General features: G+C 42.1%; 1 protein-coding gene across 3 annotated transcripts in view; it reads right to left on the bottom strand.

Annotated features, from left to right (window-relative positions):
* LOC139537488 (delta-sarcoglycan-like) overlaps nucleotides 1-25,861 on the bottom strand; it is a 265,228-nt gene that overhangs the window by 6,419 nt on the left and 232,948 nt on the right. For all 3 annotated transcript variants that reach the window (XM_071338855.1, XM_071338856.1, XM_071338854.1), the window contains exon 6: nucleotides 10,656-10,728. In XM_071338855.1, coding sequence (XP_071194956.1) covers nucleotides 10,656-10,728 — 73 coding nt within the window. The remainder of the gene's footprint in view (nucleotides 1-10,655; nucleotides 10,729-25,861) is intronic.

Raw genomic sequence — 25,861 nt, 5'->3', positions numbered from 1 at the left:
TCTGAACTAGAGGTCGACCGATTATGATTTTTCAACGCCGATACTGATTATTGGAGAACAAAAAAAGCCGATACCGATTAATCGGCCGATTTATTAGAATTTTGTTTTTATATATATATATATATATATACATATACAGTATATATATATATATATATATATCATACACACGCACACATTTGTGTAATAATGACAATTGCAACAATACTGAATGAACAATGAACACTTTTATTTTAACTTAATATAATACATAAATACACACACACACCACACAGCTCTGAAGTGACAATGATACTGAAGAGTCTGCTTCGGAGACAAATACTCTCAACTGTTTGAATAAAAATAGAGTTTAAGTTACCAGTGATGAATGTTGAAAACAAAAACTTTAATTTCTATATGCAGGAAATCCTATTTTAATAATGGGCATGGTAAGAATTGACAACCAAAGTGCGAGTCATAATTCCCATGACACCTTTTAGCAAAATCTGAAAAGCGGTTCCTTCATTTATTCCATAGGATATTTTTAGATTCACTTAAAATAAGGTCTGTGTTTCGTGTAGGCTTACACCACCGTGCCAATTTTATAACTGTGTAGATATCCATAGGACAAGGTAACTCTGATCAATATTGGCTAAATATAAGCGAATAATTTTTTTTTGTAGAGTGGTATATGAAAATATGTTGACAAACGTTACCTTATCCTAGTGAGATTTACGTCGAGGCGGTTTAAGCCTGCACGAAACCCAGACCTTATTTGAAGTAGATCAAGACATTCTCTATGGAAGACATGAACGGTAAAATAACGAAGGAACCCCTTTCAATTTCAGCCGCAAGTTATTACAGGAATTATAACTTTTCGACTATTTCTCTCTAAACCATATACCTTTGACTAATCCGGAAACTATCACCTCGAAAACAAAACGTTTATTCCGTTCCGTATTTTATCTAACGGGTGGCATCCATGAGTCTAAATATTCCTGTTACATTGCACAACCTTCAATGTTGTCATAATTACGTAAAATTCTGGCAAATTAGTTCGCAAAGAGCCAGGCGGCCCAAACTGTTGCATATACCCTGACTCTGCGTGCAATGAACGCAAGAGAAATGACACAATTTCACCTGCTTAATATTGCCTGCTAACCTGGATTTCTTTTAGCTAAATATGCAGGTTTAAAAATATATACTTGTGTATTGATTTTAAGAAAGGCATTGATGTTTATGGTTAAGTACACATTGGAGCAATGACAGTCATTGATTGATTGTTTTTTATAAGATAAATTTAATGCTAGCTAGCAACTTACCTTAGCTTACTGCATTCGCTAACAGGCAGGCTCTTTGTGGAGTGCAATGTAATCAGGTGTAAGAGCATTGGACTAGTTAACTGTAAGGCGTCGAGGCTTGCAAGATTGGATCCCCCGAGCTGACAAGGTTAAAAATCTGTCGTTCTGCCTCGTTAGGCTGTCATTGAAAATAAGAATGTGTTCTTAACTGACTTGCCTAGTTAAATAAAGATTAAATAAAGGTGTAAAAAACTAAAAATTTAAATATATATAAAAATCGTCAAATCGGCGCCCAAAAATACCAATTTCCGATTGTTATGAAAACTTGATTAACTTAATTTCAAGTTTTCATAACAACCGTCGACCTCTAGTCTGAACATACTGAAAAGTGGATATTTTATTCAGTAAAATGAGAAACCGGAAGTCCTGTCGCTTGCGCAGTCAGTATATTACAGCTGTGAGAGTGTATTGAATTTTTCTGGAATGCTAATGAGGAGTGTAACAACAGAGATTTAAATCAACATGGTAATGCATTCACTGATTACACATAAAGGAAGATAGTTCCTACATGATAGAGGGCTTGCTTCATTATCCAACTGATCGTGTGTCCTTTCTGTTATCCTGTTCATTGCTGCAGCAAGTGACTACAACACACATCAAGTGACTAAAACACACTAAAAGTAAAAGGTAAATTCAGTAAATTGAGATTTCCCAAAATGATTTCTGCTTGCTGCCATATGTATCAGTGGTTCATACATAGGGCCTCCATTGTGTAAGAATATGCTATCCATGTCTATCTGTTGGGGGAGTGTTGTTATAACTCTGTCAGTGATAGGAGATATGAACCAGAGTGTGGAACGGAGACAGGGAGACACTAGACAATGATCTGGGATAAGAGGTTGTGGCTGTGACTGCAGTAGCAGAGCTTCCAGTTCATTTCCCTCTCTCTGTCTTCTCTGGCTCCTGCCAGCCTCAGCCGCCGCCCAACAAAGGAAATTAAGTATCGATCACATGACCAACAAACAACAAGCAGAATTTATATTCAAATAACTAGCTGTCATCTTTATTAATATCAAATGGGTTTGCTTTGCCTTTACATAGACATTCAAGTGTTGAAGTGAAGGATGAATTCTAGATGAAAGATCTTGAATCATATCAGATTTCCATTACGTATTGCTGTGATATTACTTGACTGTATTTTAGAATTGTATTATGATATTATATATCATATTATTATATTCTAGTATATTACTGCCATTTCATTTGTTCATGTTTGGAAAATGAGGACATGAAATGGCAACAAAGGGGCCTGGGTTATAACTATAATCACATAATGGCCACCGACGGAAACAACATCTCCACCCCGCTGATCCTCAACACTGGGACCCCACATGGGTGCGTTCTCAGCCCTCTCCTGTACTCCCTGTTCACCCATGACTGCGTGGCCATGCACGCTTCCAACTCAATCATCAAGTCTGCAGACGACACTACAGTGGTTGGCTTGATTACCAACAACAACGAGACGGCCTACAGGGAGGTGAGGGCCCTTGGAGTGTGGTGTCAGGAAAATAACCTCACACTCAACGTCAACAAAACAAAGGAGATAATCGTGGACTTCAGTTAACAGCAGAGGGTGCACCCCCCTATCTACATCGACGGGACCGCAGTGGAGAAGGTGGAAAGTTTCTAGTTCCTCGACGTACACATCACGGACAAACTGAAATGGTCCACCCACTCAGACAGCGTGGCGAAGAAGGAGCAACAGCACCTCTTCAACCTCAGGAGGCTGAAGAAATTTGGCTCACCGAAAACACTCACAAACTTTTACAGATGCACAATCGAGAGCATCCTGTCGGGCTGTATCACAGCCTGGTATGGCAACTGCTCCGCCCACAATTGTAAGGCTCTCCAGAGGGTAGTGAGGTCTGCACAATGCATCACTGGGGGCAAACTACCTGCCCCCCAGGACACCTACAGCACCCGATGTCACAGGAAGGCCAATAAGATCATCAAGGACAACAACCACCCGAGCCACTGCCTGTTCACCCCGTTACCATCTGGAAGGCGAGGTCAGCACAGGTGCATCAACGCTGGGACCGAGAGACTGAAAAACAGCTTCTATCTCAAGGCCATCAGACTGTTAAACAGCCATCACTAACATTGAGTGGCTACAGAGTCAAATCTCTAGCCACTTTAATAATAAAAAATAGTATGTAATAAATGTATCACTAGTCACTTTAAACAATGCCCCTTTATATAATGTTTACATACACTACATTACTCAGCTCATATGTATATACTGTACTCTATACCATCTACTGCATCTTGCCTATGCCGCACGGCCATCGCTCATCCATATATTTATATGTACATACTCTTATTCATCCCTTTACACTTGTGTGTATAAGGTAGTTGTTGTGAAATTGTTAGATTACTTGTTATATATTACTGCACTGTTGAACCTAGAAGCACAAGCATTTCGCTACACTCATATTAACATCTGCTAACCATGTGTATGTGACCAATAAAATTTGATTTGATTTGATTTGACGAGTGTGCAATGTTGTCCACACTGGGAAATCATCAAATGCTTATAATATTCAAGCAGTCTGAATCTAGGCAGAAATTCAAAATAGGCTACATATCCAGAGTGGGGTATAGGACTCTACAGCATGTATACTTATTGTATTATGTTTAAAATCAAAGAGATGGTCACTATCTCTGTATGTAATTGGAAATATTGACCAACCAGGGAGCGTACATGTGGACATAATGCTTTGGACATAATGTCCACTCTTAGAGAGTAAACATAGCGCTAAGTGTGTCTGCTAAAACATAAATGAGCAGAATAACGCTGTGATGGTACACCATGTCCTCTCAGAGGTGATCAACACAACAGGACAAAACTTTATTTAGAGTTCGACATCAGTGTAGGAGGATGAGAAACAGCTTACTATCTCTACTGTAAAGATGAAGGACAAAACATTGTCATCATGACATGTGTTGTTGTCATGTTTGGATCAGAAAAGAGTCAAACAACAACTATTCAATCATTGATTAGAATCACAATAAAGGAATTTTAAAAGTATTTATTGGTTTGAAAATCCAAACAATCATTCCCATTAATTTTAGCCCAAAGTGCTCTTTCTCTTTGAAAAGCGTGTGATTGTGAGCCTCAGCCCGGCTATCTGTATTCAGGGTTGGGCTGTGCTGCGTGTCTCAGATGCTGCTGGAAGGAAAATAAACCGATTATAAGACATAACGTTACAGCAACAGCATCCTTGGCGTCGACTCAGGATCACAGAGTCCCCCTCCCCCCGCTGAGCATCACCCGTAAAACAGGAAGATAAGGGGTCATTTGCATCCATCGAGAATATGAGATGCCACCAGGGGGATGGATGCTTTAAAACAAAAGAGAGAGTGCCTCCCCCCCTCCCTTCCCTTTCTCTCTCTCTGTTCCCTCCCTTCCTCTGGTGGCATGCACCACCATCAACATCTCCAGCTGAGATCAAAGGTTGACTTTTCATGCGTCCTCGTTCATACCACCAGAGTTCAAATATGCCATTGTGTAAATTATATGGTTTCCCACTTGAAAGAAATTGCATGGGATTACAATGTAAATGTACGCCATATTTTTGCGGTGTGTTTTCCCTTTTGTGTCCTTCACAATGTCTCCTAATCATGGCTAATTATGATCTGATACATACAGTATTATCTGTATACAGTGGTCAACTGTGAGAAATGAAATTAAATGGATCCTACTTTAACCGGACAAGTGATCATAGAGTTAATTGGTTGGATAACAGTAGAGTTTATTATCTCCAGTGATTAGTGTGATTGTGGCTTTCTGAAATAATTTTGTGACCTGAACATCGGCGACGGCACACTATGTTCGCCAAATTACTCTTTGAAATGGGGGTCTGTTTGACATGTCTGGGTCTTAGTGCAGTGTGGATGGGAGCGCTAAACCTATTGCGTTTCCACCAGGGCCTACTTCCTCAGCCGAACTACAGACACAGAATTTGTTTTAATGATTACAAATCACCTCCAAAACTCTGCTCAAAGGTAAAACAGTTATGATGGTTGTCATGACTGTCCATGAGAATCCAAATAGGTCAGATCAGGTTTGCAATGAATAACTTCAATCAGTCCCCCTCTCACCCATAGCGGGGGAGAAAGAACTAGTGGGGATTAACAACTCACGTCCTGTTGTAAATGAACAGAGAAGATCCAGGCCTGTGCTCTCAAAATTCACCAAAGGAATGTGCTTTGTCGCAACAGACTTTTCCCGCTGAAACTCTAACACGCTCAAAAGGGAACACTGGAACAATATTTCTAACGTAGAAAGTGGGGAATGGTCAGAGGCGATCTATAGAACACTAATGTCATTATGTTTGTTATTTTGTGATGTCAATAAAAATGATATAAAGGAAATACTGTAACTTGGAAAGTATACCCACTACACAGATGAAGTTTCCATACTAAGGGTTGTGCATGTAATATGGAACATGATGAAAGTGTTTTTGTTAAGAGAAGGATGTGATTTGAGAAGTTATAAGAGATAATTGTTTTCCATAACTTGGCACAGTGAGTAGTCACTGCCCCGGAGTGAGGTCAGGGAGTGTGCCAGCCTGCCGGAACCGCCCCTTTCGAGCAAAATGTATAAATAATGGGTTAAGAAAAAAACAGAAGGAACCAGAAAATGTATGAAGCGGCTGCTACACGTTTAAAATGGTTTGAACTTTTAATCTCAACATGAGGTGGAGATGATAAGATCACCTCCCGGACAATCACTGGTACGGCTGATTAGCTGTCCTAAGTAAAGTATCATCAAAAGCAAATTTAAGTAGGACCATCCTGTTACTCTCCTCAAACCATCGTATTACTCTACTCTCATCACCCCACTGGGGAATCATCGAAAAGGCCGGCAAGCCTAGCATCTTCAAGCATCTTCAAGAGCGAATGGAATGAAAATCAACTCTGTAGTTCTGTTCAGGACTACACGACAAGTCGTCGGATACCGGACAACTACAAAGAAGGACAACAGTAGAAGAGTTGTTGGAACTATTTCAGACAATCAGAGCCTTACAAGCGTGCCGCGAAATGGCCCAACACCCTTTCCAAGGCTGCCCCGTTCACCGAGAGATCTCTGGCGAACCCAGGCATTTCAAGTAAATACATTCATGATTTCTTGCTCAAAGAGGGCTGCGGTTCGTGTGCAAAGTATATGGTTATTGTAGGTGAGAGAAGTTTCTGAATGTGGCAATGTCAAATGTCTCTGTCCCTCTCTCTGCCTCTCCTTCTCTTCTTTAACAAGCATCCATGTTGTTGTCATTCCGCTAGGGACCTGTTTTCAGCATATTACGTCTCTAGTCAATAACCGGTGCAGAGTGTGTATGTTTATCCTGTGTTCCCATTTAATTAGCTAGTAAATAAATAATTAAACCAATTTGTGTGGTACTGAATCATAAGTAAGGCTCTGGTTAGATTCAAGGAGGTTACGACTGTTCAGAATGGTGATATGATACGAGGTTTTGATTAATAAGTTGACTGTTTATAGGTGTGATAGGTAAAGATCTTTTAGTGTTTGATTCGGGAGATGGTAACTCTTTAAAGAACTGCTCTCGTGGTGCCCCAGATCCTAATGAGTTAATTGTTACCTGATTAATTTAATCAGGTAACAATTAGACATATTTAGTTAATTCGATAAATAACAGTCAATGTTAATGTTAAAGTCATGTCATGACACGGTCAAATAATAAAGCCAGATAAAATAGTGGCTCCATTTTCAAAGGAAGACTTTTATGGGATTATGTCACATTCGTTCTTGAGAACACATTCCATGTTCAAGGAGTTATTGTGTTGTTTTTTGCTCTCAAGCTAGGCATCATATTGTTTCGTCTTTATCTGTGTAGAGAACGGGTCAGGACATCTGTCAAATATTCCTGTCCTCCTTTCTGCTGCCACAAGTGAGAAATGTATTCAATAGAAAGACATGCAATGTGGATGACACATGATCATCAACCGAAGAGATATGATGCCGGCTATTGTTTTAAATAGGAGAATATGACTCTCAAAATAGAACATGATGGGATCCTGAATTGATGCCTGCCAAGGTTTCCAACACATTATGGAAATATTCGATTTTACTCATGCTCCACTGTGCTCACCCCTCTTTCCAATGTAATTGGATAATTTGGGCCATATTTCATTTTCAATTGGCCACTTGTTACAAAAGAGCACATAAATAGTGGAAAAGCCTTAGCTTCCAACCAACAATTACACTGGGAATGGTATGCTGAGCTCCGGAGCATCACTCAAAGTGATCTGTCCTTTTCCTAAAAATCCTGCCAAAAATTCGGTGTTTCTATGTCAAACAATTTTGTTATATTTCAGTCTTCTGTGATGTATATAAAGTGTAATATTTCGATGCAAACTTTTGTAAGCCTATAACCATGTTTGTGAGTTGTATATGTTTGTTTCAAAGTAGATTCTTTTAAGACTACCAAGAGTCACTGTCTGACCCTGATTTAGCCTATTGCAGTAAAAGGTTAAATGATCATGTCTAAAGCTCCGTAAATGATTGATGAGTCACGGTTCATTTACATGAAGAAGCTGTACAGTTCTATCTAAGTTCCACTGAATGGGCCTCCTCTGTTCTGAAAGTAAAGGATGATGCATGGGCTGCTACAGTAGCATGGTGATGCTACGAAATGCGTGTTCATACAGAGTGTTCATATTGATTGATGGATGTCAGGATGTTTGGTGTATGTGGAGGCAGGGATGATAACCAGTGTCAACTGTCAACGAGAGTGGGCCCACTGTACCCTTCTCTCTTCTCACTCTGTTAGGGCCAGGGGGAGGGAGAGAGGTGCTGTGTCTGTGGCTTCACAAACATCATTTTAGGGCAGGGGTGTCAAATCCATTTTGCCCCGGGGGCCCCATTCGGTCTGCAACGAGTCCTCTATCTATTGTTTTGGGAATTTTTGATACTCCCTGAATGTCTAGTTTTCATTTCTGTGATTGTAAGTGAGCTGGACAGTCAACAAAACTGTATAAATGTAGGTCCATTATCATTTCTACACAGTTTAAATTTGGGTTTAGTCATTTTAAAGTATATTTAATTTGTTTCGCCCCCACCCAAATTATAATCTCAAAACGCCCACGGGCCGGATTGGACCCCCAAACATTGGGCTATATGTTTGACACCCATGTTGTAGATGGTAAGGTGGAAGGTGAAGAGTGTGTTTGTGTGTGTCTGTCCATATATGTTTTGGGTGGCGGTGTGGTAGTATAGTCACCAGGAGGTAGTGTGTCGGTGGAGGCTAACGCTCCAAGTGGCACTAACTGCTCATTATCTCTCTCCCTACAAATCTGTCTTCCCTGCCATGTCTAATCCACCACTTGTCAGCCATCAGCCACACTCTACTTATCTATTCCCCTCTCCCTCTCTCCCTTCTCTACGTCGCTCGCCTCTGATATTGCCATTGTACTTCATATGTTTGTTTTAGTTAATGAGAAGCTCCTTTAATTACATTTTGATGAGCATTCGGGCATTGATCTGGGTGGAGAGGGGGCTCATCCTCTGCCAAAGATACAGCCATTGATCTGTACATGTCGGAGACCACACAACAACGCAACCAAATGGTTTTTCATCAACACTCAACTGGACGGGATAGAGCGCTAATTGCTCGAGGAGTGTAAATTGCTTCACAGAGTCGAGTCTTTCCAAGCTACAAGGCATTGGAAGTCCAATCATGTAGGCCTGTTCCAAAGCTCATTTTTGTATTTAATTATCCTTTATTTAACTAGGCAAGTCAGTTAAGAACAAATTCTTATTTACAATGACGGCCTACCCCGGCCAAAGCCTAACCCGGACGAAGCTGGGTCAATTGTGCGCCGCCCTATGGGAATCCCAAACACGGCCGGTTGTGATACAGCCTGGAATCGAACAAGGGTCTGTAGTGATGCCTCTAGCACTGAGATGCAGTGCCTTAGACCGATGCACAACTCGGGAGTCCCCCAAAGTAATGTTACACTGTATTATTTGCTACAAGGGTAAAATGTATCTATCTACATGTGAGTGGAGCCTATCTGCTGTTTCTAAACTATTAAAAACGATTCTGTGATTTTAGTTGACTACAAAAAATGTATGTTTATACTGTATGCTAGCATATAGGTGGGGACTCACATATCATTCTCTACTCCAATAAAAAGGAAGATTTTGATGCTGTGGCTTAGCACAAGCTAATAACCTTAGTCTGATGACAGAACACACACCTGCAGTATAGGCCCTGTCAGCAGAACATCTACAGAAATCTTTAAAACACCACTTATCTGGCTGGAATATATAGTAATGGTTGTCAGTGGCAGTATGCATAGGGTTAGTGAATAATTTAAAAGGAAATAATCCAATCACACCCTCCCTCATCACTCAGCCACACACCAAGGCTTACACCTTACCCAAACCGGACGCGCGCGTAAGCCATCGTGCGCAAATTGATTTTGTCCCCCCACACCAAACGCGATCACGACACGCAGGTTGAAATATCAAAACAAACTCCGAACCATTTATATTAACTTGTGGACCTGTTGAAAAGCATTAAACATTTATGGCAATGTAGCTAGCTAGCTTGCAGTTGCTAACTAATTTGTCCTATTTAGCTAGCTTGCTGTTGCTAGCTAATTTGTCCTGGGATATAAACGTTGAGTTGTTATTTTACCTGAAATGCACAAGGTCCTCTACTCCGACAATTAATCCACACATAAAACGGTCAACCGAATCGTTTCTAGTCATCTCTCCTCCTTCCATGCTTTTTCTTCTTTGGACTTTATATGGCAATTGGCATCTAACTTTCATAGTTACCACGACGACCGACCGAACTCAGTTCATCTTTCAGTCACCCACGTGGGTATAACCAATGAGGAGATGGCACGTAGGTATCTGCTTCTATAAACCAATGAGGAGATGAGAGAGGCAGGACTTTCACCGTGTTCAGCATCACACATAGAACTGACTTCTATTTTAGAACTTAGCAACGCAGACGCTCGTTGGCGAGTGTGAGCAGTGTGGTGGTTGCAATACTTGAATAAGGGAAATGCCATGTAATCTTCAATCAACCCAAATGCATCAGCCCAAACTAAACTAAACAGTAAATCCTCTGCGCGCGTGTGATTTTTCCTTCCTTTTATAATAGCAACCCAGAGACATGCTACAGCAATATTTTTTCTTTAATTTTTTCTTTAATTTTCTTTAATTATGAATGCATAGAAAAGGGGAAAGTTAATAGATACTGTTATAGCTGTGTGTGTGTTTGTGTGCATGTATACTTATGTGTGTGCATCAGGGTGGATTCAAAGAGAAACTTATCTTACCGTAGCTCTTTGAAGGGCTCGGCCCTGACGTGTGGCGTCTCCACAGAGTTGGTGAATACGGCTCCCTCGGCACCTGTAATCACAGAACTACAACATTAGCCAGGAGACCTTCCCTCTCTGCCAGCCGTCGGCCCGTCGCTCAATACCACACTGTGATGCCAAATCAATGGACATAATCTCTGAAGCTACAGATCTATATGGGCCGCCATGGCCGCCATGTCCCACAAGGTCTCACCTATGCCACAGAGTTAATTTAGGCTCTGAGCTACTGTAGTCCCACCCTATGCTATTGAATAACCTTTACGTTGCGGTGCTGCTAGTAGATCGATGGCCTCAACTAAATGTGTTTCAAAGCACTTTGTGGCACGGCAGGGACTCCAAAACACCTCTAAAAGTTTAGCGGTAAAAAAGTTATCCTATTCAAAAACAAATAAGGTGAGTATTTTCAATAACAGCGACAGGGTGATGGTTAGGTACCTGAATACTTGAGAATATTTACAGGGACGTTATTCCTTTAAGGATTTTCTTGAATTACAGCTCTCAGCTTTTCACTCGGAGAGCAGCAAGGGAAAATATGCAAAGAGAAGTACTCCCTCAGCTATGTGGGACATTCGGAAAGTATTCAGACCCCTTGAATTTTTCCACATTTTGTTATGTTACAGCCTTATTCTAAAATGTATTAAGCTACATGTTTTCCTCATTAATAGACACACAATACCCCATAATGACAAAGTGAAAACAGGTTTTTAGACATTTTTGAAAAATATATTTTTTAATACCGTATTTACATAAGTATTCAGACCCTTTGCTATGAGACTCGAAATTTAGGTCAGGTGTATCTTGTTTTCATTGATCATCCTTGAAATGTTTCCGCAACTTGATTGGAGTCCACCTGTGGTAAATTAAATTGATTGCACATGATTTGGAAAGGCACAGAGCTGTCCATATAAGGTCCCACAGTTGAGAGTGCATGTCTGAGGAAAAACCAAGCCATGAGGTCGAAGGAATTGGGGAAGGGAAGTGTCTAGGGAAGGGTACCAAAACATTTATGCAGCATTGAAGGTCCACAAGAACACAGTGGCCTCCATCATTCTTAAATGAAAGAAGTTTGGAACCACAAAGACTCTTCCTAGAGCTGGCCCCCTGGCCAAACTGAGCAATCTGGGTAGAAGGGCCTTTGTCAGGGAGGTGACCAAAAACCTGAAGGTCACTCTTACAGAGCTCCAGAGTTCCACTGTTGAGATGGGAGAATCTTCCAGAAGGACAACCATCTCTGCAGCACTCCACCAATCAGGCCTTTATGGTAGAGTATCCAGATGGAAGCCACTCTTCAGCAAAGGTCACATAACAGACTGCTTTGAGTTTGCCAAAAGGCAACTAATGGACACAGACCATGAGAAACAAGATCCTCTGGTCTGAAGAAACCAAGATTGAACACTTTGGTCTGAATGCCAAGCGTCACGTCTGGAGGAAACCTGGCACCATCCCTACGGTGAAGCATGGTGGTGGCGGCATCGTGCTGTGGGGATGTTTTTCAGCGGCAGGGAATGGGAGGCTAGTCAGGATCGAGGGAAAGATGAACGGAACAAACTACAGAGAGATCCTTCATGAAAACCTGCTCCAGAGTGCTCAGGACCTCAGATTGGGGCAAAGTTTCACCTTCCAGCAGGACAACGACCCTGTGCACAAAGCAAAGACAACGCAGGAGTGGCTTCGGGACAAGTTTCTCAATGTCCTTCAGTGGCCCAGCCAGAGCCCGCACTTGAACCCAATCGGACATCTCTAGAGAGACCTGAAAATAGCTGTGCAAGGATGCTCCCCATCCAACCTAACAGAGCTTGAGAGGACCTGCAGAGAAGAATGGGAAAAACTCCCCAAATACAGGTGTGCCACGCTTGTAGTGTCATACCCAAGAAGACTCGAGGCTGTAATCGCTGTCAAAGCTTATTCAACAAAGTAAAGGGTCTGAATACTTATGTAAATGGTATATTTCAGTTTTTTTCTGTAACAAAATGTGAAAAAAGTCAAGGGGTCTGAATTATTTTCCGAATGCACTCTAGATAACTTGATGGTCTATTCCAGGTGGAAGCGCTTCTGTTCTCCTGATGTAAATGTAATGGCAACAGCACAGCAGCGTTGGTCTTCCTGTATGTATCCCAAAGGCCTCTTGGGCGTATGTTCAGTAGGCTTGGCAGGGGGTTTGTTCTGCATTGGGTTTGAAGAGCTGTGCTCAGTGGGGAAAGTTTACTCCATTGTTTTACTCTGACAGCTCTGCTGCTAGGAGTCACACCTCTTCAGCAGGGATGAAGGGAATGGCTATAAGACTGTGTCACTGGACTTCTGTGTTGTAAAATGACTCAGAAGGTTTCTTCAAGCTATTTTTTTGTTTTTGCATTCCCCTTTTAGGGGGTTTAGGTCAGGGTTCTTATTCACCACTCAGTGACAAATGTATTTGTCAAAAAGGTAATAATAGAAACATTATTTGATCAAATGTTTTTGTAAGGAAGCAAACATTGAAACAGCAGACAGGCTAATGCAATGAGAGTTGCATGAAACAGATGAATATGAAAAGTATTATTAATGGAGTCAATATGGAGATAACGCAGGCCACATGGAATACAGTATAAATTGTAATTGAATATTGTCAGATGCACTTTGTTTGAACTCCCACAGGGATGAGGGTGCATTAAGAGACACTTAACAGGAGCCAGTACTCCATCCATGTGATGTTTTTATAGTCATGTAAACTAGATAGGTGCAGTGAAATGTGTTGTTTTCTGGATCAGCCATAGTAGTACGACACCCCTGGAGCAAATTAGGGTTAAGTGCTTTACTCAAGGACACATCAACAGATTTTCACCTTATCAGCTCAGGTATTTGAACCAGTGACCTTTTAGTTACTGGCCCAATGCTCTAACCACTAGGCTACCTGCAGTCAGTGGTGTAATTTACTTAAGCAACAATAATTGAAAGTACTACTTAAGTAGTTTTTAGGGGTATCTGTACTTTACTTTACTATTTAAGACAACTTTTACTTCACTATATTCCTAAAGAGAATTATGTACTTTTTACTCCACACATTTCCCCTTACACCCAAAAGTACTCATTACATTTTGAATGCTTAGCAGGACAGAAAAAAAGCCTAATTCACACAATTATCAAGAAAAGCGGCAGTCTTCCCTACTGCCGCTGATCTGGCAGACTCACTAAACACATGCTTTGTTTGTGAATGATGTCTGTGTTGGCGCATGCCCCTGGCTATACGGAAATAAAAAAAACAAGGAAATTATGCTGTCTGGTTTGCTTAATTTAAGGAATTTTAAATGATTTATACTTTTAAAATCAAAGCAAATCAAATTTTAATGGTCACATACACATGGTTAGCAGATGTTAATGCGAGCATAGCGAAGTGCTTGTGCTTCTAGTTCTGACCATGCAGTAATATCAAACAAGTAATCTAACAATTTCACAACAACTACCTTATACACACAAGTGTAAAGGGATGAATAAGAATATGTACATATAAATATAAATATAAATATATGGATGAGCGATGGCCGAACGGCATAGGCAAGATGCAGTAGATGGTATAGAGTACAGTATATACATATGAGCTGAGTAATGTAGGGTTTGTAAACATTATATAAAGTGGCATTGTTTAAAGTGACTAGTGATACATTTATTACATCCAATTTTTAATTATTAAAGTGGCTAGAGATTTGAGTCCGTATGTTGGTAGCAGCCACTCAATGTTAGTGATGGCTGTTTAACAGTCTGATGGCCTTGAGATAGAAGCTGTTTTTCAGTCTCTTGGTCCCTGCTTTGATGCACCTGTACTGACCTCGCTGAGTCAACAGGCAGTGGCTCGGGTGGTTGTTGTCTTTGATGATCTTTTTGGCCTTCCTGTGACATCGGGCGGTGTAGGTGTCCTGGAGGGCAGGTAGTTTCCCTCCAGGTGATGCGTTGTGCAGACCTCACTACCCTCTGGAAAGCCTTACAATTGTGGGCGGAGCAGTTGCCGTACCAGGTGGTGATACAGCCCGACAGGATGCTCTCGATTGTGCATCTGTAAACGTTTGTGAGTGTTTTTGGTGACAAGCCAAATTTATTCAGCCTCCTGAGGTTGCGCCTTTTCGCCACGCTGTCTGTGTGGGTGGACCATTTCAGTTTGTCCGTGATGTGTTCGCCAAGGAATTTAAAACTTTCCACCTTCTCCACTACTGTCCCGTTGAAGTGGATAGGGGGGTGCTCCCTCTGCTGTTTCCTGAAGTCCACGATCATCTCCTTTGTTTTGTTGACGTTGAGTGTTAGGTTGTTTACCTGACACCACACTCCGAGGGCCCTCACCTCCTCCCTGTAGGCCGTCTCGTTGTTGTTGGTAATCAAGCCTACCACTGTAGTGTCATCTGCACACTTGATGATCAAGTTGGAGGCGTGCATGGCCACGCAGTCATGGGTGAACAGGGAGTACAGGAGAGGGCTGAGAACGCACCCTTGTGGGGCCCCAGTGTTGAGGATCAGTGGGGTGGAGATGTTGTTTCCTAGGGTCTCGAGCTTAATGACGAGTTTGGAGGGTACTATGGTGTTAAATGCTGAGCTCTAATCGATGAACAGCATTTTTACATTGGTATTCCTCTTGTCCAGATGGGTTAGGGTCGTGTGCAGTGTGATTGCGAATGCATTGTCTGTGGACCTATTGGGGCGGTAAGCAAATTGGAGTGGGTCTAGGGTGTCAGGTAGGGTGGAGGTGATATGATCCTTGCCTAGTCCATCAAAGCACTTCATGATGACGGAAGTGAGTGCTACGGTGCGATAGTCATTTAGCTCAGTTACCTTAGCTTTCTTGGGAACAGGAACAATGGTGGCCCTCTTGAAGCATGTGGGAACAGCAGACTGGAATAGGGATTGATTGAATATGTCAGTAAACACACCAGCAAGCTGGTCTGCGCATACTCTGAGGACGTGGCTAGGGATGCCGTCTGGGCCGGCACCCTTGCAAGGGTTAACACGTTTAAACGTTTTACTCATGTTGGCTGTGGTAAAGAAGAGCCCACAGGTTTTGGTAACGGGCCGTGTCAGCGGCACTGTATTGTCCTCAAAACGAGCAAAGAAGTTGTTTAGTTTGTCTGGGAGCAAGACGTCGGTGTCTGCGACAGGGCTGGTTTTCTTTTTGTAATCCGTGTTTGACTGTAGACCCTGCCATATACGTCTCGTGTCTGAGCCGTTGAATTGCGCCTCTACTTTGTCTCTATACTGACGCTGTCACGATCGTCGTATTGTGGAAGAGAGGAGGACCAAGGCGCAGCGTGATAACAATACATCTTCTTTTATTGAAGACGAAAACGAAACAAAGAACACTATACAAACTATACAAAACAATAAAACGACGAATGTGAAGCTATAGAACAAATAGTGCTGACATTAAACACTACACATAGACAATCACCCACGAACTACCTAATGAATATGGCTGCCTAAATATGGTTCCCAATCAGAGACAACGATAGACAGCTGTCTCTAATTGAGAACCAATCTAGGCAACCATAGACATACATACACCATACACGCTATGCGTCTGTCACACCCTGACCTAACGAAAATAATAAAGAAAACAAAGATAACTAAGGCCAGGGCGTGACAGACGCATAGCTTGTTTGATTGCCTTGGGGAGGGAATAGCTACACTGTTTGTATTCGGTCATGTTTCTGGTTGCCTTGCCATGATTAAAAGCAGTGGTTTGCGCTTTCAGTTTTGCGCAAATGCTGCCATCAATCCACGGTTTCTGGTTTGGGAAGGTTTCAATAGTCACCGTGGGTACAACATCACCGATGCACTTGCTAATAAACTCGCTCACCGAATCAGCGTATACATCAATGTTGTTGTCTGAAGCTATCTGGAACATATCCCAGTACACGTGATTGAAGCAATCTTGAAGCGTGGAATCAGATTGGTCGGACCAGCATTGAACAAACCTGAGCACGGATGTTTCCTGTTTTAGTTTCTGTCTATATTCTGGGAGCAACAAAATTGAGTCGTGGTCAGATTTGCCGAAAAGGAGGGCGAGGGAGGGCATTGTTTGCGTAGCGGACGTTAGAGTAGCAATGATCCAGAATTTTGACCGCCCGGGTCGTGCATTCGATATGCTGATAAAATTTAGGGAGCCTTGTTTTCAGATTAGCCTTGTTAAAATCCCCTGCTACAACAAATGCAGCCTCAGAATATGTGGTTTCCAGTTTACATAGAGTCCAATTAAGTTCTTTCAGGGCCGTCGAGGTGTCTGCTTGGGGGGGATATACACGGCTGTGATTATAATCGAAGAAAATTCTCTTGGTAGATAATGCGTTCGGCATTTGATTGTAAGGAATTGTAGGTCAGGTGAACAAAAGGACTTGAGTTCCTGTATGTTGTTATGATCACACCACGACTCGTTAATCATTAGGCATACACCCCCGCCCTTCTTCTTACCAGAGAGATGCTTGTTTCTGTCGGCGCGATGCGTGAAGAAACCGGGTGGCTGTACTGACTCTGATAACGTATCCCGATAGAGCCATGTTTCCGTGAAACAGAGAATGTTACAATCTCTGATGTCTCTCTGGAAGGCAACCCTTGCTTGAATTTCATCTACCTTGTTGTCAAGAGACTGGACATTGGCGAGTAGTATACTCGGGAGCGGTGAGCGATCTGCCCGTCTACGGAGCCTGACCAGAAGACCGCTCTGTCTGCCCCTTCTGCAGCGCCGTTGTTTTTGGTCGCCTACTGGGATCCGATCCATTGTCCTGGGTGGTGCTCCAAACAGAGGATCCGCTTTGGGAAAGTCGTATTACTCGTCGTAATGTTGGTAAGTTGACGTTGCTCTTATATCCAATAGTTCTTCCCGGCTGTATGTAATAACACTTAAGATTTCCTGGGGTAACAGTGTAGGAAACAATACATAAAAAAACTAAATACTGCATAGTTTCCTAAGAACGCAAAGCTTTTGATACCTAAGTATATTTTAGCAATTACATGTTCTTTTGATACTTACGTACATTTAAAACAAAATACTTTTAGACTTTTACTCAAGTAGTATTTTACTGGGTGACTTTCACTTTTACTTGAGTAATTTTCTATTAAGGTATCTTTACTTTTACTCAAGTATGACAATTGGGTACTTTTCCACCACTGCTTGCAACCCATATGCATCAACTGTCTCTAGCGGCAGTTATACACTGTAGGCTGTTGTATATGTACATGTATCTACCAACAGACTACTGAGACTATGACAGACAAGAGACATCTCACAATCCCCAAACCCAAAAAGCCTGTCACAAGTCACCCACCGACTCACAGACCAGAAAAAAAAATCATACATATTTCTACACTGTAACAAGGAGCTCTTCATGTAAATAACCAGGCCTCACAGTCAAGACATTACCTTTTGCTCAGATGGTATGGAAAAGAGTCATGATGCAGCTTTTATGAGGATTTTTATTTTTTTATTTTATTTAACTAGGCAAGTCAGTTAAGAACAAATTATTATTTACAATGACAGCCTAGGAACAGTGGGTTAACTGCCTTGTTCAGGGGCAGAATGACAGATTTTTACCTGGTCAACTCGGGGATTCGATTTCACAATCTTTTGGTTACTGGCCCAACTCTCTAACCATTAGGCTACCTGCCGATTATCATATTATGGAGAGAAAGATGGCCAGTATAGAGTGCCAGCTTAATGGTCAAAATGAACAATTTGGACTGTATTTATTTAACAATGCTGACAGAGAAAAACTCAGCCCCCTGCCTGAAAGAGAAGACTATTCAAACTTGCCACCCATATCCATGAAAAGCAATAGAGGCTGTCCATATGTAATGTCAGTGTTCACTGAGTACATGGGTGTGTGATGAGCTGTCAAGACAGCAGTATTTCAGAATACCGTAGTGTCAAAGCAACATTTTGAAATATCACAATTTGGGATTTACAACTGAGGGGCCTCTTTTGCCATAAACTCACACATTACGTAAGTACCGTCTCTTCAAGCTCGTTTCGTTATGTGAATTCATACAGTCTGAGGGACATAACCTAGAATGGTTTTGGCTTAATGCATAACACAGCATTAAGGTGAAGAGTAAAAACCCAGAAAATCTGTTCTAAATGACCAGTGCAGTTTATCAGAGAACACGACATCAGTTCCTCATTCTGTCACTGCAGAGCCCAGTCAGTCTTCTCTCAAACACTGCTACCACCCCGCTAGCCACAGTCCATAGACATGTTGATAGATGCTAATTAGAGCCCATTAGAGAGAAAGTAATAAAGTTACTCAGTGTTGACAGACTGCAGCTGTAGTCAGATCAAGACCAGGAAAAAGAAAAAACAAGCATTAATTATTTAGAGAATTATTGTACAATCTAAACCGCTGTGAAATATATTTTCCATAACAAAAAATATAGTATTTTCAGCTGTTTGAAGTTGGTGTACAAAACTGAAAGTAAAAGACGCAAAAACTAAACTTAAGAACGGGAAGCATAACAAAAGCACATATAAAACAGATCTACTGCTTCTTAAACTTGCTTTCAATGAGAATGACAGATCTATAACTCACATTTCTATGTGAATTTGGTTGGTTCACCCCAAAAGTTACATATTGCAGATTTAAGGCATACCTCACTGTCTTCACTTTCACACCCTTATTTAGAGAGCAAGATAACGTGATGCAGTCCTAATATGGGCGCTGTAATACTGAATGTTTAATATTCCCCACATACAGAATACTGTATATTTGGATATCTGGTAACAGAATGGAGTTCAACATAGGAGACAGTACTGCGTATGATCGAACAGTGACTGTTATTTTCCCTCCTTTCTTAACAACTGCAGTACAATCAGAGCTTAGTTGTAGTATGCATGGCCTTGAATCAATAGCCTGCCTATGGGAACCACTTGATCAATATCTTCTCACTTTCATTTACACATCACCTTATGAACTTTAGTCGACTTTCATACATAGACACACACATGCGCACAAATGTTTGCACAAACAGACACTCACACTCACACACTTGCTCTCTCACTAAACTCTCCATTGGGAACCGGACTGGGCCGACTCTCCCGGTGACATCCTATAATGCACTGGCCATAAACATCCATAAACAGATTGAGTGAAATATCGATAAAGCCATTTTGTTTTATTGTCCCTCCTGAAATGATTTTGTCAATGTGTTTCCATTACGTCTCCTCCAACCCCCCTGGTCCGCTAGTCTCCTGCTGATCAATCAGCGCCTTTTGAAGCATGCAGCAGGATATATCACTAGTGTTTGGAGGCCTCATAAACATTCACTTAATAGCTACTATAGCAACTGGTGGTGGGATGGAGGGAGGTGATGAAGAAGAGTATATGGGCAAAGGACGACAAAGACAGAGGCTTGTTTCTAAATAGGCTATATAGCACAGTCGGTGTGGACCAGGCCTCCCAGTGAGAGGTGATGTTGTTTATCCAGACATACAGTACCAGTCAAAAGTTTGGAAACACCTACTAATTCAAGGGTTCTTCTTTTTTTTAAATAATTTTCTACATTGTAGAATAATAGTGAAGACATCAAAACTATCAAATAACAGATGTGGAATCATGTAGTAACCAAAAAAGTGTTAAACTATCAGGATAAGGTAAGACCCAGATGCAGACCATGTCGAAGGAACAATGTTTATAACAGCAACAGGGGAAAAGGTACAGGACGGCAGGCAGGCTCAGGGTCAGGTCAGGTAGAGGTCGGTAATCCAGAGACGGGGCAAAGGTACAGGATGGCAGGCAGGCTCAGGGTCAGGGGCAGGCAGAGTGGTCAGGCGGGCGGGTTCAGGGTCAGGACAGGCAAGGGTCAAAACCAGGAGGACGAGAAAAGAGAGACTGGGAAAAAGCAGGAGCTGAGACAAAAACGCGGGTTGACTTGACAAACAAGACGAACTGGCAACAGACAAACAGAGAACACCGGTATAAACACACAGGGGATAATGGAGAAGATGGGCAACACCTGGAGGGGGGGGGGGGGGGCATCACAAAGACAGGTGAAACAGATCAGGGTGTGACATAAACAAATACATATATTTTTTATTTGAAATTCTTCAAAGTAGCCACCCTTTGCCTTGATGACAGCTTTGCACATTCTTGGTATTCTCTCAACCAGTCGATTGGAATGCATTTCAATTAACAGGTGTGCCTTGTTCAAAGTTAATTTGTGGAATTTATTTCCTTCTTAATGTGTTTGAGCCAATCAGTTGTGTTGTGACAAGGTAGGGGTTGTATACAGAAGATTGCCTTATTTGGTAAAATACCAAGTCCATATTATGGCAAGAACAGCTCAAATAAGCAAAGATAAATGACAGTCCATCAATACTTCAAGACATGAAGGTCAGTCATTGCGGAAAATTTTGCAAATGAGCAGTCGCAAAAACCATCAAGAGCTATGATGAAATGGGCTCTCATGAGGACCGCCACAGGAAAGGAAGACCCAGAGTTAACTCTGCTGCAGAGGATAAGGTCATTCGAGTTACCAGCCTCAGAATTTGCAGCCCAAATAAATACTTCACAAAGTAACAGACACATCTCAACATCAACAGTTCAGAGGACAGAAACCACTACTAAAGGACATCAATAATAAGAAGAGACTTGCTTGGGCCAAGAAACACAAGCAAATTCTAGACCAAATTTCCGATTTTTGGTTCCAACTGCGTGTCATTGTGAGACGCTGAGTAGGTGAACGGATGATCTCCGCATGTGTGGTTCCCACTGTGAAGCATGGAGGAGGAGGTGTGATGGTGCTTTTCTGGTGACACTGTCGGTGATTTATTTAGAATTCAAGGCGCACTTAAACCAGCATGGCTACCACAACATTCTGCAGCGATAAGCCATCCCATCTGGTTTGAGCTTAGTGGGACTATCATTTGTTTTTCAACAGGACAATGACCCAAAACACACCTCCAGGCTGTGTAAGGGCTATTTGACTAAGAAGGAGAGTGAGGGAGTGCTGCATCAGATGACCTGGCCTCCACAATCACCCGACCTCAACCCAATTGAGATGGTTTGGGATGAGTTGGACCGCAGAGTGAAGGAAAAGCAGCCAACAAGTGCTCAGCATATGTGGGAGCTCCTTCAAGACATTTGGAAAAGCATTCCAGGTGAAGCTGGTTGAGCTTCACCTGGAATATTACAGTACAGTACATGGCCTGCGGGTCTTCCATATCTGCAGGATCTAACTGGGATAGCACAGCTGCTGAGCTGATATCTGGAGGTCCTGCTGTATTTACACTAGAATGTTCAAAGGCATTCCTTATACGATAGAAGACCTGTATCCAAACATAGGATCGAGCAATGTTTAAATTGCCTTTAGCTATCGGGATTGCATAGATGCATATCAATAGGGATTGCATAGATGTGTATCAGAAAAGAAATTAAAAGCTGATTGACAAAGTGTTAGGACACTGTGTAAAATGTAATATGTAATGTAGACCAAATAGAACATGAAGTATACAATTCTAATGAGAGGGACATTACTCTGGTAGCTAAACAGTGTCTCCCTCACACTACCCTGAGGTGGCTGCTACCGAACAACAACACACACCAGCTATTTGTCTCCGATTAATGGAAGCGCCATTGTAGCATCTATAAATAGGATTCCAGCCACAGTACTCCGGAAGAGAAAACTCCAGGTGGCCGAATGCAGGAAAATTGGAACTATCTATCTGCCTTGGGTGCAGTGCCATTTAGCAGCTGAATTGCATACATTTGTATCCAAAGACCCGATGGACCTTTTATAGTGAAAGTGGCTATTGCTCCTGGAACAAAAGTGTACTTGAGTGTTGGGGAGAAGGAGGTTCTTGGACGTGATGTACAGTTGAAGAGTGCTCCAGGGATCCTCAGTGGTACAGTAGACTGCAGATTATAATGAAATGCATTTTGCATCAGCCTCCTCTTGCAGTAGGTCAGAGAGGAGTGGGATAGGTGCATTAGTGGCAGGGGTGTGGAGGAGAAGAGGGTACACTGCATCAATAACAAGGCTCAACAGGGACTGAGGAGTATACATTAAACAGTGGGACATAGTTTGTAAAAGCAAGAAGTCAAGTATTTTAAGTACACTACCGCAAATGGTGTGAAATGTATGTCTAATACACCGGAACATATTTAGTTTGTAGCTGATTACTTTGACTGCACAATTGCAAGTAAATGTAGGCCCATAGGTTATCTACATGTATTTTCACTATACATGTCTCCTTCCATTTTTCTATGTACTTATACTGTACTCTACCTTCATCTGGTCGTCCGGTTTAGAGGTACAAACTGCAGTGCTCACACCCGGAGCAGGCGCCTGGTATAGGAAGAGGGAACGGGATGACAGAACAGTGTGGTGCCGATAGCATCGTCCTCTGCTACCAGGCCATTTGTCACCCCAGCAACATGGAGCCATACATGGAGCTGTGGAACTCATAACTGTGCTGTGTAGAAAAACAAGCTCAGTGTGATCACACTATTGAGTGTATGTTTGTACGTGTCGAGAGGGTTTGCGGGTGTGTGTGTAGTGGGCTGTGGATGTATGTGTGTGGTTTGGTGTGTGTGTGTGTGTCCTTGACTAGACCTTCGGAGGATTGTTACCCAGAAATAATTTGATATTGAGATAAAAACGGCTGCATTGGACCTTTAAAGATACTCAGCTGCAGGCTTACATTTTAGACCGTTACCAAAGCCATCCATGTTCACAGATACCATTAGTTATTATGGATCAGTGGTGGATGCAGTTGGATAATATTGCTATTGGAGACAAGGTATACACCTAGAGCATCCTCCCTCTCACATAGCCTTGACAGGAATTATATATCCGAAAGATGAAAAGAAACACATTATCCATCTGTAATGCAGGTCTTAGGGTGTCAGTGACAGAAACAAGACTTGAAAGGCAAACAATGTTGCCATGATTTTGCAAATGGCTCTGCCGGGTGCGCAGCGCTGTAAAACCCCAGGACTGTACTGACTCCATGGTTACAATCTAATCTAGCTTTGTGACCAGACCAGTGGCGGGCTAGATTTATGTGGACCGTGAAACCAAGCCCTAGGAAGAGCCTCAGGTAAAGCAGGTGGATATAACTCACTGGCTTTTATAGATTCTTTATCATCTACTTAGCATGGTCACCTGACAGAAATCCAATGGCCACTCTGCAAAGCACATTCCCCATTCCTACCTGATCAGACGGTGAAATGTAGTCTCCCTCTTGCGCCCTATATTCATTTCATGTATGACACTTGTCACACAGTTACTCCCGGCTACTCTTTATGATCTTATTACTGCAAGCTGGAGCCACACACAAGGAGAGAGAGGGAGGGAAGCGAATAAAATGAGGAAGAGAATGAAGTGAAATGGATGAATTTGGAATGACTCAGCTGTAATTTTGATGGCAATGCAGTGGGCATTTCCTTAACTCTTTCTTTTTATAGCAGACATCTGAAAACTAAACTAACCCTAGGAAGCATAGTGCCATAGGCTATAGACCATAGTACCCCATGTGCTCTACTGGTCATTGTTCACAGTAGCAGTGGAATTACAACATACAGCACCAGGAGCAAGAAAAAGTCCTGAAACTGACTTCTAACAAACAAGGTCAACCAGTCCACTGTAATGAGGCCGCTGGCCATGTGCTGTAGGGTCATGCCCCCATCATCAGCAGTCTGGACCACCACTGCCAGGTAGCCACCCACCAGGAGTGGATGTGACCCTAGGCCTATACAGTAATTAGAGACTGGCTGAAGGAGGAAACTGAGGTCAGGTCAAGTGGCTCTCCAGCAGCCACACACTGTAATACACATCACAGCTGAAAGTCTGAAGGCCACCATGATAGATACAGTAGACTGAGATGTAAATAAAGGCAATGTTGTTTGGCCACATGGCCATATCTGTATCTGTATCATGCTCTCCTCATAAACCTGATATGAATAAACATTGCGCTTAACAGACTCATTTCCCATTTTCTCTCACAGGTGTCATATTACAGACTAGGGATTGTAAAAATATTATGGAGTTGGCATTGTCTCCCCATCTGTCAGATCAAACATCTGGACTGGTGTAACGACCATTCACTGGGTGATGTGGTTACTGTGAGACAGACACATCACTGACGGATGGGACTACTTTCTGCACGTTGCTTCTCTCAATCCATATTGACATCCCCATTGTAGCATCTAAAATTGGGTTTGCCACATTAGCATCTGTGCCGTGCTAATAACTTGATGAGCATTTCTCCAAACCAGGCTATCTATTAATACTATCTGTTTCAGGGCTCCTCCTACAATCATCAGAGTGCTGTTGTGATTATTAAGTGTGTAATTCAATTTGAATCAGCTCCACTGCAGTCCAATGGGATATAATTGAGGCAAATAAATGAGCCTTTAATTATAATTATATTTAAAAAAAAACAGCAGCAGGTAATGTCATTATTCTGTGGATTACTGCTAATTACGGTTGTGATGATGAGTAGAGAGAGGGGGGTGGAGAGGGATGGAGGGAATATGAGAATACTCGATTGAGCATGCTCCATTGACAATTCCGGAATTCCCTGTTCCAAGCATATTTTAATTACCATAGAGGAGTGCTCCATTGTGTCCTCTCATTCCCGGCTAATTCATTCCTTTCTCTCATGGTTTTTCTTGTGTAATTGATTAGGTTTGGTTTCCTAGAGAAGACAATGAGGATCGCTGTAGACTGCTGGTTGCGCTCCTGTACTGTACAGGGCTGGCTCACGAGACTGTATACACAACACACAATGCCATTTGGCCACAGTTCTCTAAATCTTGATTAAAGGTTTCCAGAGTGCACAGTGTGTGGTCTTGTGTACAGTATACAACTGCTATTGTACTTATGGTTTGTGTGACTATTCAGTATTACCCTAATTGTACTCACACAGGTGAAAACATTTGCTGTAACTGACAAGCTAACAATTCATGACATTATTCTGCCCCACAGTGGCGTCTTGCTCAACAAAAACTATCCACCTAGTGTGGAACTTGAAGCAGTTGAGTAACAACAACAATAGACAGGTAAACTTTGAATTGCATTACAGCAGGATTGGTAACAACACATCTGCCACACTTATGCTCAACACGGCGGCCCCTCAGGGGTGCATGCTCAGTCCCCTCCTGTACTCCCTGTTCACCCATGACTTCATGGCCAAGCATAACTCAACATGCTCAAGTTTG

This window comes from Salvelinus alpinus, chromosome 13 (genome assembly GCF_045679555.1).
Source record: "Salvelinus alpinus chromosome 13, SLU_Salpinus.1, whole genome shotgun sequence".
Taxonomy (NCBI): domain Eukaryota; kingdom Metazoa; phylum Chordata; class Actinopteri; order Salmoniformes; family Salmonidae; genus Salvelinus; species Salvelinus alpinus.
This window is presented reverse-complemented; position numbering and strand designations above follow the sequence as displayed.